At 45.5% G+C, this 18,090-nt stretch overlaps 1 protein-coding gene across 1 annotated transcript in view; it reads right to left on the bottom strand.

Moving 5' to 3' along the window:
- Positions 1-18,090, bottom strand: part of LOC110597411 (E3 ubiquitin-protein ligase RNF213) — a 53,572-nt gene that overhangs the window by 24,215 nt on the left and 11,267 nt on the right. Inside the window, 8 exon segments of the mRNA XM_078029831.1 lie at positions 195-781; positions 3,291-3,422; positions 3,601-3,774; positions 5,255-5,489; positions 10,615-10,737; positions 11,360-11,449; positions 14,404-14,565; positions 16,628-16,781. Coding sequence (XP_077885957.1) covers positions 195-781; positions 3,291-3,422; positions 3,601-3,774; positions 5,255-5,489; positions 10,615-10,737; positions 11,360-11,449; positions 14,404-14,565; positions 16,628-16,781 — 1,657 coding nt within the window.

Here is an 18,090-nt window from a genome sequence, read left to right as displayed (position 1 = left end):
TTTACTAGCTAAGGAACAGTCACACTGTCTCAAGCAAAGGTAAAAACCCAGGGCTTGGAATATTCCAGACTTAGTGCAGCACAGATGAGAGTCCTTGGAGGGGGCTGCCTCACTGACCTTCCTAGAAGCCCTGGGGCTTCCAAGGAGTCTGAGGTAGGCCCCTACCTCCCGGGAGTCCCCAGAAAATAACTTACAAAGTTTATTAAAGTGTAAATAACACTGAAGTCACCAGTCAATCCAAAATTGTTTTTGACTTGCAAGATGACCTTGGCCGAGCTGATTGCCTGGTGCAGGCTATGGTACTCCTTGATCTGTTCAACACATTCTGAGATCCAGCCCCTCTGGGCCTAGGGGTCTACTTTACACATGATCTGAAGGTCTAAAGTCAGATCATTGTATTTATCTACAAAGTCCTTGAAGATGACATTGATTTCTCCAATGGTGACCTCTCCTGACTTCAGATCCTGATACAATTTCATGAACTTTTGGTAACAAGGCGAGTACAAGTACTCAAAGGCCTCTATAAGCTCAAGGGTTCACCTTTCAGATTCTCCTTGGGGATAGCTTAATGACTCTGCAGCTTCTTCCCAGAAGATCTGGAAGATGTGGCTGTCCATCAGGGAGTCTATCCTTGCAGCCATTTCCTGGACCTCACAGTCCATGTTATAGTGTGTCATCTGCTTGCAGGCTGAGGATGCTGGCTGGCTCACCCTCATGGCTTCATTCAGTCTTTTGTGGTTCAAATCTTCTGAATGTCTTGCTTCAATCTCTCCAAAGTCCACTTGGGAAACCATAGGAAACATGGAAGTTAAACTGCTAGTCATCTTATTTTACTTTCCTAGAATTTCTAATCATTTCTTTAAGAAAACCATTTCTTTAAGTGAATACCATTGCTGGGATTTTTGTTTCAGTAAGAATTCATCCCTCCTCCCCTCCATCTTGCCTTGGGTTTGCTCATCAGTTTTAATAATTAAAAATAGACTGTAAGCTCTTGTATGGAGGGGACAGTTGGAAACACACATTTATCCCCCACCCCCAAATCCCACTCCTGTGGTAGATTAGAAATTACTTTTGAAAAATCAGAATCAGCAGGAACAAGAAGAGTAGAAAAGGAGACTGATAGCAACACAAGCTGGGAAGTGGAAAGACAGCCACACCGGTGGCAAAAGACACTTGGGGCCTGAGAATACAGAACCTGAGGCCAGAGCAGACATAAGCTCAGCCAGGCCTAGCACCCTAGACTGGGAAAGGCAGAGAGGGAACTGGAATTGGGTTCCAAGTCTGTTTAAGAAGCAGTTGGTGAGAGTCCACCTCCACCATGCAGGCAGATGGGGGCTGCTCTCTACCTGGCAAGGGGCAGAAAGGACCACCTGCAGGGCTCTTAGGCCTGGAGGCTACTTCTAAACACACACCTGTCTTGGGCAGCTCCAGAGGACAGGGATTATTCAATCTAAGGACCAAGAGGATGACATAGCCACCAAGGCAGGAAAGCAGAAGTAAAGCAGAGACTCCACCTCCTCCTCTCCCTCTTGGCTCCAGAAACCTGGCGGCAGGTAGGGGCTGCAAATATAATCATCCCTCAAGGACCAGGTAAATTTAGGGGCAACCACAGAACCCCAAGGGCCTTGGCCCAGAAGCACTCAACCTATCAATCCATTTGTGGGGACTGCCTTCATAGACACAGACAAACAAAAATCTCCAACTAGAATAGGAAAAGCTTTAAAGCGGGAAATAGATACCAAAACCTCAACAGGGCTGGGATAGCTCAGTGGCAGAGTGGTTACCTGGCAAGCACAGAGCCTAGGTTTGGGCTGGGATTGTAGCTCACTGGTGACTGCTTGCTTAGCACATGTGAGGCATTGGGTTTGATCCTTAGCACCACGTAAAAAAAAAGAAAAGGAAAGCCTTCATTCCATCCCAAGCATACAAAAAAGAAAAGAAAAGTAAGAAAGAAAGAAAAACAAACTAACAGAAAAAAGCAACTTGGATGAAACTGGAAAATATGCAAGAAAAAGAAAACCTTTAAAAATATCAATAACCTCTGAAATAAAACATACTGTAATCATGAGCCATGAGAACAGCATGGTACATAAATGGACAGATCTTTCAAGGAAAAAGGGAGTGCCTTTAAATTCAGTGTATGTGGGAGCTGACATGAAAAGTTAATGTCCAGGCTGCAGGAGGAGGTTAGGAGGCTCAGGAAGCGAAGCCCAAGCAGGAGAGATGTCATGGAAGTCAGGCAACCATGCTAGGAGCCCAGAAGCTGTTGATGTGCACCCTGCAAGAGGGAAAGCACAATGAACCAATTCAGGAGAACGCCCTAGAGCTCTAAGACTAAATCTCCAGCTGAGACCTGTCAGTGCTTCATCCTAGAGATGGAAAAGAGACCCAAGGCCAGGCACAGATTAATGTTAACCTCAGAATACCAGGGCCACACAGCTTGCAAGAGCATCCAGAGAAGGACAACAAGCTCCATACAGAGGATCAATAGCGAGAATGCACCTGACATCCCAATGCAGCACTCAGGCAGCACTCTGAAGGAAACTCTGCCCCTGGCCCAATGATCAACCTACAGCAGGGGCACAGTTCTGTATCTGGCCTCCTGTGTCCCTGTCCCAGCAAGCAGTAGATGCCACTCTCTGTCAAACAGGAGTCAAGCACAGGCCAGAGCCAAGGAAACCTGGGAGACGAGGGGAGATTGAGGGCCACATCCCCGCTAGGGAAAATAAGCCCTCTGTCCTGGGAGACTCTTCAGAGACATCCACTCAGATAGCTGGTACAGTTTGGGGTTGAATTTGAAATAAACACAATGAAAAAGGGGAAAAGGAAGTACCAAGGCAAGAAATGCAATTCCACCAGCTACAGAAACTTTGTGCCAGAACCATGGAGTGGCCGTGGTCCACCACACGGCTCGCTTGTGAATCCTGTGTTCACACCATGGCGAAGGCTCTACCCTGAAGAAGGTACCAGTAACTCAGGACACCCTGGGAGTGACAGAGCAGCAAGCAGCCTCATGTGCAGGGCACAGACTGGAGAAAGATCGACACCTCCCCTCCTTGGGAAGCCAGCATAGGACACTGACACTGGGAAATCAGGGACATCGACGGGTGTAGAGGCACACAAACAAGAATGTACAAGGGGAAGCTGCTTCCCTGGGCAAACACATTGAATACTGGGTCAAGAATATTTTTTAAAAGCTTCTCCCTGAAAAAAAAGGCCCCACTATTTGTGGCCTGCTTCATCCCTGTGACAGCTCTCAAGGGTTCCCAGCGCAACTGCGGGAGCAGTACCTTGGATGAGGTGCTTCACCTTCCCACACAGCCTCAGGAGGCTGTCCACCTGTCTCTTCTCTCTCTTCAGAAACACGACTTCATCCATCCTCCAGTTCAGTGTCTCTTCCATGACAGAAGAACTTTCTGTCTCTAGAAAACAATGACAAAGTCAGCCAAAGGAAACACACTTCACAGCATCCCTTTCTCTCTCTGGGAGTGCCCCATAGTCACCACCCGAAGGACAAGAAGGCCTCCACTTGGTGGCATAGAGGAGGACAGCCAGCACACAAGTGAACACAGTCTTCTTACCAGCCTGGCCACAGCTCACCTAACTGCCACAGGTCCAGAAACTGACTTTTGTGCTTCAGGATCAGCTCCAACCGTCTGACCAATATGGACCCATCCAGGATGTCACCAGCAACCTTCATGAAGACAGAGCTTGCGGCAGCCATCAACCTCTTGGCATCCTCTGTGTTGTTGGCTAACAGCTTCTCCTCTGTTCCTAATTAGGTAAGGAGAGCGGTGAGTCCCTGCCCCTCTCACCTCTTTGCAGCTAGAACCTCTCACCAGCCCCATTCCCACAGGGTGCCTGTAGCAGTCAGTGGTGTTTCTAGATGTGCAGTCACCCCTCTCAGCTATGCCTGTACCTGTGAGGTTAAAGTTTTACCCTAGTGCATCTCCTGTCTGGGAGGAGGAGACCCTTCCAATGGACAGAATCAGCTGGAAGAACCACAGTGCTCAGGGTTGAAGGCCTGAGCCCACATTACAGTGAACGTAGTTCTTGAACTACACATGATATCTTTTGAAATTCACCTGTCCTGAGAAACCCTGCAGTAGTACAAAAATAAACTGCAACAGGACAAGCTCACATCAGAGGCCACTCCATGGGTGCAGGGAAGCATCTGCACAACACCCAGAAAAAGGCAGATCCATGCTGCAGCTTCATGCTCTGCCTATCTTGTCTCTGGATCAAAACCTGGAACATGAGCTTTTGGAGCAACTAGAGGACAATATTTTAAAACATGACTGTTTTTACTGTCAGATTATTTATCTCACAGTAATATGAGGCTCGTATAGTATTATAAGAAGACCAAGTTTATCTTTACCATTAAAAACAAAGATAGCAGGGGGCTGGGGTGCATCTTGGTGGTAGTGTGCTAGGCTAGCAAGCACCAGATCCTGGTTCATCCCCAGCATCACACACACACACACACACACACACACACACACACACAATGCAGCTGATATGACCTTCAGTGGGAGAATTGACCAACTCAAGAACATCCAGACAAGGGGACTTTTCTCAGTGATAAAAGGAACAGAGCCATGAACCAGGAAAAGACAAGGAGGAGTCTTAACTGAATGTTGCCAAGTATGTAGAGTGTAATACAGCAGGCTACTGTGGCCGGTTCAGGACCACACACTACTCCTGCCTATGTCCTGGTGTAGAACAGAGCAGCTGGTTTGGCTGAGACAATCATTGGCCCTGGGTTTTTATTGCCACACCCAGTGCTTTCCCACTACAGGATATGAATCTAGCAATTTACATATAAACCTGCACCATCATTTCCAGGGCAATGCATGACACTTGGGAAGATGATAGCTGAAGAGTCACTTCATGTTTTGTTAGTTATCAATATTGGTCTCAAAATGTGAGCTTCACAGGGAGGCAAGCTGGGCTTGGACTTGATTTCTAATCATTTGTTATCTTGGAGACAGTAAGTCTTCAACACCCTGGGTAAGCAACGTGTCCTGGGCACTTCTATTCTCTCATCTGGAAATCAAGGGGCTTGGGGACTTTTCAGAGGGGCTTCTTCAAGTGTGTCCCCCCAGGAGCACATGTCCAGCAGGCATTCAGCAGACTCTGGTTCTGCTGTTAGATGTTCTTAATTACACGAGATGCCTAGCACCTGCCTGGGCACCTCTGTCCTCCTGCCTTTACCAAATCTCAGCACATGCAGGCTGAGGATCAGGTCAAGTACCTTGCCATGTTCTGCCTGAGGAAGGACAGCAACCCCAACCAGCCGTATACACACTGTACAACTTGAAGAGCTGCTTCATATCTGGCCCCATGAGCAGGTGTTCAAGAATCTCATCCAGGCCTTCAACAGCCTCTCTGTTGTTCCTGGGCCAGGACTTGGTGATCATAGCAGACATGAGGCTGCCAAATTTCTGCAAATCATGACAAGAGACTCCCTCCAGGACACTGGTCTGAGACTAAAAGAAAATGAATTGAAAAGGGAGGACTTTAGAAGATTTTACTGATTTGTTTTTAGTGACACAAGTTAGCACCCAAGAACATTTCAGAAATCTACTGAAGCTAGTTTTATAGTGCCTCAAAAAAATAATAATACAGAAGAGAGTTTGGGCTACCCCCTAGTAAGTGAGGAGCTTAGCCTATTGGATTCTCTGGATTTCATCCCCAGTACTGCAAAAAGAAAAGAAAGAAAAAACATAAAATGCTTAAAATTTCCTAGAGTGATTCCATTTCCTTGTGGCCTGGCTTCTTATGTGAAGTGACAGAGATTTGAAGATGCTTACACACGCATGAACACACACCCCCACAACCCCAAGTCATACACCAATTCAGCTCACTGCCAACATCTGCATTTCTCTTAGACTTGCCTGTCATTAAAAATACCAAAAACAAGATGAGGAAAACTTTTAATACTAGAGGGCAACATTTTAAAACATGACTATTTTAAATGTATCATGTATCATTTTTACTATATCATGTATTTTATGTCCTGAGCTGTGACTCTCATAAAGACTACCCTCAAGCACCATAGACAATCCAATTCTCCTTCTGATGCTTCTCCAAGAAACAAAATGCATTTCTTCTTTGGGTTCACAATTTTGCAAAAAAATGTTCAGTAGTCAGAAAAAAACACAGGGTAAACTAACAACCGATACTTTTTTGACATGAAAAAATAGAAAAATCATTAACTAGCCACACATAAAAAGTTATGAAGCAGATTTATCCCATGTATAAAAAGGATGTTTTTTTTTAATTAATCCGATTTTTATTTATTTATTTATTTATTTATTTATTTATTTATTTATTTTATTATTATTGGTTGTTCAAGACCTACCGGGAACTAGTAAAAAGGATGTTTTAAAATAAAAAATCAGTTAATAAGCTGGGTGTGGTGGCACATGCTTATAATCCCAGCAACTTGTGAGGCTGAGGCAGGAGGATCACAGGTTGGAGACCTGATTCAACAACTTAGTGAGCTCTGTCTCAAAATGAAAATAAAAAGGGCTGGGATAAAGAGATAAAGTACACATAGGTTTAATCCTCAGTACCACATACACACACAAAAATGTTAACACATCCTACCAGTAGAACAAAATAATAGCCATTTTAATACACACAGAATAAGTATCAGACAAAATTCCAAGAACAACACAGGATGGCCAATTTCGCCACTTTCACAGTCCCAGAGTTGCTATCCAGGGTAATTAGGTTGGGAAATGATAAAAAAAAAGGTGTTGGGATTGAAAAGGAGTACTATCCTCGTAGGCAGATAACACAGTCATCTATATAGAAAACTCAAAGAAGACACACTCTCCCATGTATGCTCCACTAGAGTCATCAAACAAGCCTGCAAAGTTGCAGGACACAGAGATAAGGTACAGCCCTATTTCCATATGCTAGTGATGAACAATTCAACAACAGAATTGAGAAAATAATTTGTTACAATAGCAAAGGAATAAAGCACTTAGGAGTAAACTTCACAAAAGAAATGCAAACCTTACATTTAAAAACTGCAAACCTTTCAGTTAACTCACTCAGGAGAATAGAACTGGAAACATAAAACATAAGTGAAATTCTCTGTACATGATGCAAAAAAGAGTAGCAAGAATTTTGAAAATGGCCTTACATTTGGAGGAATATTTTATAAACTACTTGAATTTTTTAACCTGGAGAAGAATAATCTTGGATTAGCCAAATTCTTGCTATTAGAATTACTCCAAAGTGTTTGGAAACTTACTTTGCCTAAAAATTTGGTAACATATATCTGTATATTTATGTCATAGATCTGTATAGACCATATATGTATATATGGCTACATATATAAGTATGCTAAATATTTTTTTGATGGAAGATCACAGTCTTGTGCCAAACTAAATAAAAGGCAACTTGAGTGATGTATAGTTTACCTCCTTCTATGCAACATCTCCCAATTTAGGGATCTCCACATGTTTTCTTATCTCCTTTTTTGGTCTGTTCATAAGGTCTCTGGTTGCCTAGGTTTGGAATTCACAGATATTTCCTCCTCATTCAGTCAAATCAAAGTGTTAATGTCAATCCAGATTCAAGGGTTGGGGAAAGCAATTCATCCTCTTAGTGAAAAGAGTTGCAAAGAATTTGTGGCCATTCTAAAGCTGTCATAGTGATTTAGTTTTGTAATTTTAACCTAATTATAAAATGAAATAAGAGAGAAATAAGAAATTAAAAGGGTTGATCTTTTGAAAAATAGGAGAATATTAGAAGAAAAGGAATGAGAGGAAAGAGTAGGAAGGATGGGAAAGGGGAAGAACAACAACATGAAATTAACCAAACTCTGTCCTGTGCATATCTGACTATATCACAATGAATTCTACTTTTATGTACAACCATAATGTATCAAATAAAAATAAATCAATAAAAAAAGAAAAAATAAATAAAAACTGCAAACCATTGTTGAAAAGAATTAAAAACCAAAATAAATGAGAAGACATTCCAGGTTCAGAGACCATGAGATGTGACATTGTTAAGAGGTCAACACTCCCCAAACTAACCTATAGATTCAAAGCCATCCCTGTCAGAATCCCAGATGTTTTCCTTATAGAAATTGACAAACTGATTCTAAAATACATATGGAATCCCAAGAGATACAGAAGAGCAAACAATGCCAAAAGAGGAGAAAAAATCAGGAGAACTCATGCTTCTTGATTTTATGACCTACTGGAAAGAAATGGCAGTGGAGATATGGATGGATGTGAGGTGAACCCTCAGGACTGTGTCAACTGACTTTTGACAAGAGTGCCAAGATCCCTCTAGGGGTGAAGTATAGTGCCTTCCTCAAATGGTCTGGGACAGCTGGATCTCCATATGCAAGAGAATGTACCTGGACTCCTACCTCCTACCATGGAGAAGAGCTTTCAGAAGGGGTCTCTCTAGAGCTTTCAGAAGGGGTCTCTCTGGAGCTTTCAGAAGGGCTCTCTCTCTGATAGGGCACTTGTTTAGCATATGGTCTTAGGTTTAACACCCAGTGCCCAAAACAAAACAAAACAAAAACATTTTAGAGGAAGACACAGGTAAAACTTCACAACCCAGGATTTAGTACAAGATTCTTTGATATCAAAAGTATTAGCAACAAAGAAAAAAATAGAAACATTGAATTTCACTAAAAGTAAAAACCTTCCCAGAAGTGGTGGAGCACACCTGTAATCCCAGCTACTCAGGAAGCTGGGGCAGGAAGATTGCAAGTTTGAGGTCAACCTGGACAACTCTGTGAGACTGTGATTCAAAATTTAAAAAAAGGATTAGGAATATAGTTCAGTGGTAGAGCATCCCTGGTTTTAATCCCTACTACCACAAAAGGAGAGAGAGAAAAAAAAGAAGTTAAAAACCTCTGTGCTTCTAAAGAAATCACCAAGAGTGAAAAAAAATCCAGAGAACAGGAGAAAATACTGGTAGATCACATATTTGACCAGAGATTTGCATCTGATTATCCAAAGAACTCTCATAAGCCACAATCAAGGAAGGACATAGAGCCCAAATGAACAAAATGGGCCAAAGATCTAAACAGACATTTCTCCAAAGACATAGAAAGCAGAAATAACCAATAAACATAGGAAAAGGTGCCCAAGGTCATAGCCAACAGAGTCACCTGAGAAACTATCCCATACCTAAGACTGTTCAGTCACAGGTCTGAGAGCACAGGCTGTGGGGGTGTGGAGAAGTCAGGACCCTCCTAGGCTGGCAGCTGACATGGAAATGGTCCAGCCCCTGTGGGAATGGGCCAGACAGTCCTTCAAATCTCACAGGTACCAAGTGATCCAGCCACTCCACCATAGGTGTAGAGAGTGTGAGTGAACAGCACATCCACACAAACCCATGTGTGGAGGATCACAGCAGCAGACTGATAACAGCCATCAGTCAGGGAAAGCCCAGATGTCCACCAGAGGACAAGTGGAACATAAAAGCACCCTGCATCCATATGATGAGCAACATGTAGCCATGAAAAGGGACAAAGTACTGACAGATGCCCAGAATGGATGGCCTTGAACAAACACTCAAAAGAAGCCAGGCACCCAAGGCCACAGCCTGTGTGATTTCATTCCTGAGATGCCTGAGTAGTCTGTGGAGGAGGGAGATTAGGTGCTGCTAGGGAGGGGCCTGGGGCCAGCATGGTGGAGGGCAGACACAGCAGATAAAGGGCTGTGTTTTCTTTCTGAGCTTATGAGAATGTTGTCAGGTAGACTGTGGTGATAGCACCCACACCTGAAACACACCATTCCCCCAAGCGTGGCTTCCAGGGATGAGTGACAGGACATGTGGCTACCATGTTACTAAAGCACTGAGCAAAAAAACGAATGAAAGCCTTAAAAAGTATTAATTATGTAAAAAGATGAGAGCCTGTTTCCCTGGAAGAAGAGACCTCTAATTCTCAGGAATCTACTGGCCAGTAATGAAGCTGAGGTCTGTACAGAGTGTGAACTGTCCACTAGGAAATAGAGCAGGACCCTGAGAGCCTCATAGGTACTGTATGGGGACTACCCTTGACATGCACTGGGGCAGAACATCTTCCCACTTTGCAGAAAAAAAGCTTAGTGAACCAATAGTAACATTTCCCCCTTTTGTTGGGAATAGAACCCAGGGCTCTGCACATGCCAGGCAAGTGCTCTACCCCAACAAGGATGGAGTCTATTGAACTTCATAAGCCTCCCTAGATGTCTTGTCAACCTTTGGAGTCTTTTCCTTGTCAATCTTTGGAGTCTTTTCCTATATATCTACTGGGCAATAATGAACAGGTCATAAACAAACCAGCAGCAAGGATCACAATGGGCAGATGGAGGCCCAGCCCACCAGATCATCTGCACCAAGGCTTGTAACACTGCTGTGGTTACACAGGGTGTGTGGCTGCATCTATAGAAGGAAGCCAAATTGCATGTCAAGGAGAGGGTAGAGAACACTGGATCACAGCATGAGGCCCAAGCCAGGGAGGGGGCACCAAGGACCCAATCCTGGTCAGCACAGGCCTTGGAACTGGCAGGCACTTAGGGCCTGGAGCTAGCCATGTCAGCAAGCAGCTATGAACCCAAGAATGTTTCTCAAGAAGAGATTGGTCACCTGGCAGGCAGAGCCCACAGCTTCGATGACACACTTCTCAAAGCTCCTGGCCACATTGTCTTTGAAGCCAGCGGCGTCCCACTGAGGGCTGCAGAAGGCAGAGATCTGGGAAAGGGGCCTCTCCTGCAAACACAAAGGCAGGTGGGGGTATGAACACCTGGTTGTTCTGATTCCCCTCTTCCCTGCCTTACACTAAGCATGTCCTCCCTGCCCTTCACAGAGGAGCATAGATGAAACCAATTTAGACTCTTCCTATGCTGCAAAAAAAGCAGCCAGAAAAGCAGCTTGCAAAAACATGCAAATTTTGAAAAATGAGCCATTTTTCTTTGCTTCCGTTTTGCTAAAATGTCCATTTGACCAGGTCCATATAGAACATTCAGAGAGAAATCAGTTTTCCTCGGTTACAGGGCTTCATTCAAAATGAAGGGCATTTTTGTGTGTGTTTTCTCCATGTCATTGTGTTTAATAAGGCCCCTGCCACCAGCAGGTCCCTTGGAGCACCTGTATATGGAGGGCTTGAGGACACATATGTCTAGGGCCCCAGTGACTGAACAATCCCATTCCCCAGCTCTTCTCAGGAATGTCACATTCTGTAGTCAAATTGCAAAGTTCTGATCAGAAACAGAAATACAAAGCTGGCGTAGGTTCCAGGGCCTGCGCACTCTGTGCACTGCTCATAGCCCTGGGTGCTGCCAGTGATCTGGGCTTATCCATCACCATGCTAATGTGTCCTGATGTCTGGTACCTGCTTGAGCCTCCCTTCCATGTCCCCCAGCAGTGACTCCTTCCAGCCATGTTCCGCAGAAAAGTTTATTCCCACCAGCCACCTCCAGACCTGCAAAATCCACATGTTAAGTGACAGCCACAGGGACAAGTAAACACCACAGGGATATCCTGCAGATAAGAGAGCAACAGTCAGGCATGGGGGCACCTGTGGCTCAGGAGGCCAAGGCAGGAGGATCACGAGTTCAAAGCCAGCCTCAGCAACTTAGTGAGGCCCTAAGCAATTCAGCAAGACCCTGTCTTTAAATAAAAAACAAAGAAGAAAAGGGCTGGGAATGTGGCTCAGGGGTTGAATGCTCCTGGGTTAATCCCCAGTACAAAAAAAAAAAAAAAAAGAAGCAGGTTTTGTTAAAGCATTTGAAGGCATTTGAAGGCAGCATTCTAACAAGTCTCCAAGCCCAGGTAGACATCTGTCCACTACCATGTCTGCTCAGGACAGGCAATATTAGGAGGACAGGAGCCTGGATCATCTGCTCCTGCCCACATGCCTCCATATGTCCACCTGACATCTGGATCCAGGGTCCACCTTGGGACACACAATGCATTTACTGGTCATGTCTCTTTCCTAGAGAAGTTCCCTGGCCTTATCTTTTTTGATGCTGACAATTTTGAAAAGTTCAGGTCATTCTGTAGACTGTCTCTTGATCCAGTTGGCTCACAGTTTTCCCATGATTACAATGGTTTGGTTGGGACACTACTAAGCCAAGCCATGTAAAAATGTACTCAGTTCAGATCAGGTGTGGCCAAACATCTGCACTTGCCACAGCTGCCCAGCCAAACACCTTGAGCCTGACCAAGTGGCCCATGAAACCTGTTGGTTCCACCAGGGATGACAGAGAGGTTGGCCCTTTGTTAAGGCTTATCTGCCAGATTTCTTCACTGTGAAAGTCATCTTTCCTCCTCTATAAAGGCTTCTACAGTGGGACACTGGAAATCCTGTGCCCTCCTGGCACCCCCACCAATCTCAGGATTCCTGGGTGATACCTGCCTGCATCAGTTACTATACCTTGATTACAGAGTGACAGTTTTCTATTGCAATTATTTCTTCTATATTTCTTAGCTCCATTCTTCAAAAGAAAAATAAAAAGTGCATTATTTCTCTTTTTCTTCTTTGTTTATCAATGAATTTTAATCCATTCCTATCATTTTGCCTTTTAATAATCAAATCGTACCAGATTTGGCTAACATGAGCATCTTCAACAGTTTTCTTAAAAAATACAGAATAACTTTAGACTTACAAAAATTCTGCAGAGGTAGCCCAGATAATTTCTATGTTCTCTTGATCCTGTTTCTGCCATCATAAACGTGACTACCACTCAGTTGTCAAAAGTTAAAAGTTAGCAACAGCAGATTACCATGGCAACCCCAGACTTCACATGGAGTCCTCTTGCCATCCCAGGAGGAGTCTGGATCACCGCATGAGTTTAACTCTATCCCTGTGATGGGCCTGCAGCCTCAGCACTTCCTGAAATTCCAGCACAAGAAGTTCTTGGCCCACCTGTGCATCCCCCACTGACCCATGGAGGAGGCTGTTCTTCCAGGAACAGAATTGTGTGGTGGGAATGGGAGTTAGAAGGCATGATTGGGCCATGTGGGGTTGTGTACACCTATATTCCCTGCTACTCACGAAGCTGAGGTAGAAGGGTCGCAAGTTCCAGACCATTCTTGGAAACTTAGCAAGACCCTGCCTCAAAATAAAAAATAAAAAGGGCTGGGGATGTAGCTCAGTGGTAAAGTGCTCCTGGGTCAGCCCCCAGTACAAAAAAAACCAAAAAGGCATGATGGGATGTGGGTGTGCTCAGGTCCCAGGGTGTCATTACTTCCGTAAGTGCTCATGGTCCCAGGGTGCCTTTGCCACAGGACTCTTGATGGACTGAGCGGGCAACTATCTAAATCATGAGTTCCTACTGCTATTTCTAGCTCCTTCTATACCATAGAGCTCTTCTCCCTCTTACTCACTAACTCCCTTATCCTGACAATACCAACAGCATATTCATCTCCTCAGACCTTTGTAAATTTATTTGAAAAACAGGAATAACCACAGCAACCACCTCAGAGTAGATGTTTAATAAATTTCATGTTTTTATCATTACTACTGCACTTAGAATCATTCTTTCTTGTCAGTGGCTGCTCAGCTACCCACCACTCATGCTTAATACCTGGGGATTATACTACTTAGAATCCTGGAATAATATTTAATAATACAATTGTGTTTTTCTGGGATTTCAGTCTGTTGGTATCAAACTTCACAAAGCAGTTGGGGGAGGATTTTTTTGGTCCTTGATTGAAATGAAAAACCCTCTGGCCCTTTGGCTACCCTAGTCCATACAGTTGGGGTACCCCTGCCTCATATCACAATAAATCTTGCCACCAACTCTGTGTGAAGACCCCAAGCAGGTTCCAGAGTCTCCCTGGAAGACTGTGGCTCAAGGGGGACAATCTTCCACTTCCAGGACAGGGAAAAGGCAGCCAGGCTGGACAGCAAGCCTGGGGTGGGCAGGACCTCCCACTTTACCTCCTCCCCCTGTAGCCTTCTAGGGACTCAGACTCCTGGATCCCACCGGCTCTCAGCTGTCTTCTCCAGCACTGGGGTGACTATTATGGAATCCTCCTCATGTCCCAGGTTTTGGAGGAGGAGTCCGTCTTGTCAAATGACTTCACTCAGCTGCCAGCTAAAGGTGCTTCCTGTCATTTTGGTCTTCTGTTTCCAGTTCCACACAGCTGGCTTACAGCCTCAGACCTGAAGCAGAGCCTGAAGGTTCTCCTGGCAACCCCTGCCTCAGTGTGACTGCACCCCATCACAATCTACCAGAATCAATGACTCCCTTCTGGGCAAAGGGCAATGTTCCTTCCTCAGAGAAGAGACCAGGGCCCAAGGTAAGGTTCAGGATGAGCCCGGGCCTCCATATCAAGGCATTGTTGGTCCGGTGCTTGGTGACAGGACACAACTGTGTGACTCCCCACTCTGCTGCCCTTGGAGGCTATGCAGCCTCAGGTAAAGCTCACCTGGATCTCCTCGGGGTATGTGAACAGGACAGTTGAACCCTTCCAGAGCATGCTCTTTGCTAACACTGTGCGCAGCCAGGATGTCGTGGTGGCCAGGACACTCTGGAAGATGTCTTCCAGTGAGCCCTTCCTGGCTGCGGCTCCCCAGTCCTCTGTCACGTCCTGTGGGCACATGAGAGAAGGTTTACCAGCTCTACTCTGCTGCTCCCCACACCTGAGTCACCTCCTAGCTCCATGCTTGTTGGAAGCCCTCCTGACACAAGCACTGTCGTTTTCCCAGTATCCTGGGCTCCCATGAAAGGGGCAACATGGGAGAGGAGGGGAGAAGGTACGGGTGTTTCAGGTCCCTGAGTAGACTCTGCCTCACCAAGAGCCTCCACCAGCAGAGGCACACACAATAGCCCTGTGCTTTCTCCAGATTGGGTGAGAAGAATGCACCCATGAGTAGAGAGCTTCCAGAGAACCCTGAACCAGTAGGTCATGCAAACTCCCAGCCCTTAATCCTTGGGAATATGAAGCAGCCACTCTCCTGGCCAGGAGGCCAGACCAGTTCTCTCCCCATGAGTACTCTGTGGGGACAGCCACTGTCTCTCTCTTCCCCACCTCCATCACCATACCACAGAACCACTCCCTTTCAGGGGCTCAAGGCCTCTGGTGACCCAACCCTTCCTCAGCCCCTCTCTCTTTGCACTCCAGAGGTGCCAGGGAGCACATACAGCTACAGATCAGGCCCCACTTTAGAGAGGCCTCTCCTAAGCCCCTGAGGGCTGCACAAAACCTGGGTCTGCCACCTCCTACCTTCCAGGACAATCTGAATGCCTCATCAGGACATGTATGTCCCTTGTACTGGGCCTCAGGCATTCCACCAACTCCAAGAATGGCTCTGGCCACACACTGACCCATCCAGGTGTCATCCAGGCTGGGCAGAGGTGGTCAATAAATGAACTGCAGGGACAACCCTGAGGCTGAACAAGCGGCAGGGCCCTGAACTGTGCTCTGACCCTCACAGCAGCCACCCAGATGACCACCTGACAGGAGGCTCCCACATGCCCAGGCATGATTTTGCTTTGGTCAGTTTTAGCACAGCAAAAATTTTGTTTTTGCAGCACAGGTAGAATATTTGTAACCACAGATCTGGGACCCCACCAACAATGAGGACCCTTCCTTCTGCAGAAAAGTGAACCCTAAATAATTGACAAACTTTTGAAGCACCATTTATTGGGATCTGGCACCAACCTGTGATGGATGAAATAGTACCACTCAGGAGAAAGCAGACATCTTATCAATAAAATACATTCTTAGTACCTGTAATACTAGCAGCTCAGAAGGCCAAGGCAAGAGGATCAAAACCTCAAACCCAACCTCAGAAACTTTGCAAGGCCCTAAGCAACTCAGCATAGACCCTGATTCTAAATAAAATACAAAAGAAGGCTGGGGATGTGGCTCAGTGGTTAAGCACTGCTGGGTTCAATCCCAGTACTGAAAAAAGAAATTCTTAAAGTGTGTCTGTGGTATATTAAAGCAGAAAGGCTGAAAGGAATCAGGTGAAAATGTAGACTTGACCATCTCCATCCCTGACATCACAGGTCTGAGGTGATGTGCAAAAAGGTTTTGAAAAAATGAGTCACCCACAGATGCCATTCTCCATCACCCACAGTGGAAGCTCAGGACCCACAGTAGAGAAGCTGCACAGCAACTCAAAGCTCCTGATGCAGCAGCAGGGATGCTGCCCTGAGACACGGGTGAGAGAACAGAGTGTGAAGGCAAGGGGCAGCCGAGCTCCAGTGGCAGGAATCAGAGTGAGGTTCCCTCTGGGTATGAGGGCAAGGGTGACTGCACGCTGAGGGGCACAGGGGCCTGAGCAAGGCAGCAGGACATGGACTCTGCTGCCATGGTGTGTCGCTACATGAAGGGAAGAGTCTGACGGGGAATACAAGGCACAGAAATGTGTTTTTTGGGGGGTAAAGAGGCTCTAGTTTTCTGTGAATAATAGAATCAAGGAAAAAGGAGGGGTCATCTTCTTGGCGAGGCCAGGGGCGAAATGTGTAGTCTGCATACAGTGGAACCCAGCAGGTAGGAAATGCCAAATGAATACCTGACAGTTGACTAGACCACTCTGTCTAATCCAGCCATCCCAGAACTCCCTTAGTTCCCTTCCAAATCGGGCTGTGTGGAATCCCAGATCTCTCCTGTGCATGACATTTGGTCCATAAATCCCACTCACCTCCAGAGGTCTAAGTCCAATGACTCTGCAAATGATCTCAGCAGACAAGGCGGGGATTTCGTAAAACCTCAGGCTTTTGATGATCCTGCAGACAGCTTCATGGAGCTTCAGGCACACAGTCAAGTAGGACTCAAATGAGGTTTTCTCAAGAATCCTACCCACCAGGAGTCCAGAGAGATCATTTAAGTCATTGGGAAATGAGAAAACAATACCAATTATCAATTACCAGTCCCTTCCCTTTAAAAGACCTACAAGTATGCCTGTACTCACAGCTTCTCAGGAGGCTGAGGCAGGAGGATGGCCAAGTTCAAGGTCAGCCTCAGCAAATTACAAGACCTTATCTCAAAATAAGAAATAAAAAGGGCTGGGAGTATGGCTCAGTGGTAGAGAGCCTCTGGGTTCAATCCCCAGTACTGCAAATAAATTATTTACTTAAAATAAATGACCTACAAGAAGGCATTTACTTGTTCTCCCCCAGACTATCATGACAATAGGTCTTAAAGCTGTGACTAAGATAAAAATGGAACACACAGTTCCTTTGTCTTAGCTCAGCAGTTGGAACTCTATCAAAAGCAAGATAAAATATTTGCAAATACATTCCCTTATTCAAAAAACCTCAAGGGATGAATATTTATAATCATTAAAATATGATATATACTTGGAGAAAAATTCAGAGGGACATGAGAGGGAGGGAGGGAGGGTGCTAGAAGAACAATGTGCACTGAGCACAGAATTTCTTCCACCTGGCATGACCAGGTTTCACATTTACTGACTGACAGCCTGGTGATATGAGAAAGGACCCTGCAAAGTCACAGGGGCTTGCCACACAGGGGGACCCTCTGCTATGCCCCATGTCCAGACACACCAGGGGCTTGGAGGGGGGAGCACCAGCAGTGCTGAGAGGCTCCAGGAACACACAGGTCTCTGGTGCACATTCCTGTTCTGTGTTTCCCATGCTATTCCTCCAGGTGTCAAAGGTCACTCCAGGTGTGGGAGTAAATGATTCTGCAAGGCCACCTTTGATTTTTGTTTTATATTGGCCCAACTTACAAAAAACGTAGAACTAAATGTTTAAAAAATGCAGGACACATACATTTGTACTGTGACAATGATCATTTAAAAATAAGTGACTACACAAAGGTCAAAAGATCGGATGGGAATGAAGCAAAATCTCAGCACCCAAGAACTGTTATTTGCTTTTTTGTTTGTTTTTTTGTTTGGTACTGGGGACTGAACCCAGGCCTTGCACATGCTAGGCAAGTGCTCATCCCCTGAACTACATCCACAGCCCTGTTGATTTCCTTTAAGAGAAAGAAGAGGAGGAGGAGGAAGAGAAGGAGGAGGAGGAGAAAACATGGATGGCTGGATTGGCAACTGCAGAAGACACTGGGGCACTTGCTCATGTACCACCCTCCCACTTTGACAGCAGGCAGCCCACACCATATAGGAGCCCATGCGAAGGG

Source organism: Ictidomys tridecemlineatus, chromosome 13, assembly GCF_052094955.1.
Source record: "Ictidomys tridecemlineatus isolate mIctTri1 chromosome 13, mIctTri1.hap1, whole genome shotgun sequence".
Lineage (NCBI taxonomy): Eukaryota > Metazoa > Chordata > Mammalia > Rodentia > Sciuridae > Ictidomys > Ictidomys tridecemlineatus.
This window is presented reverse-complemented; position numbering and strand designations above follow the sequence as displayed.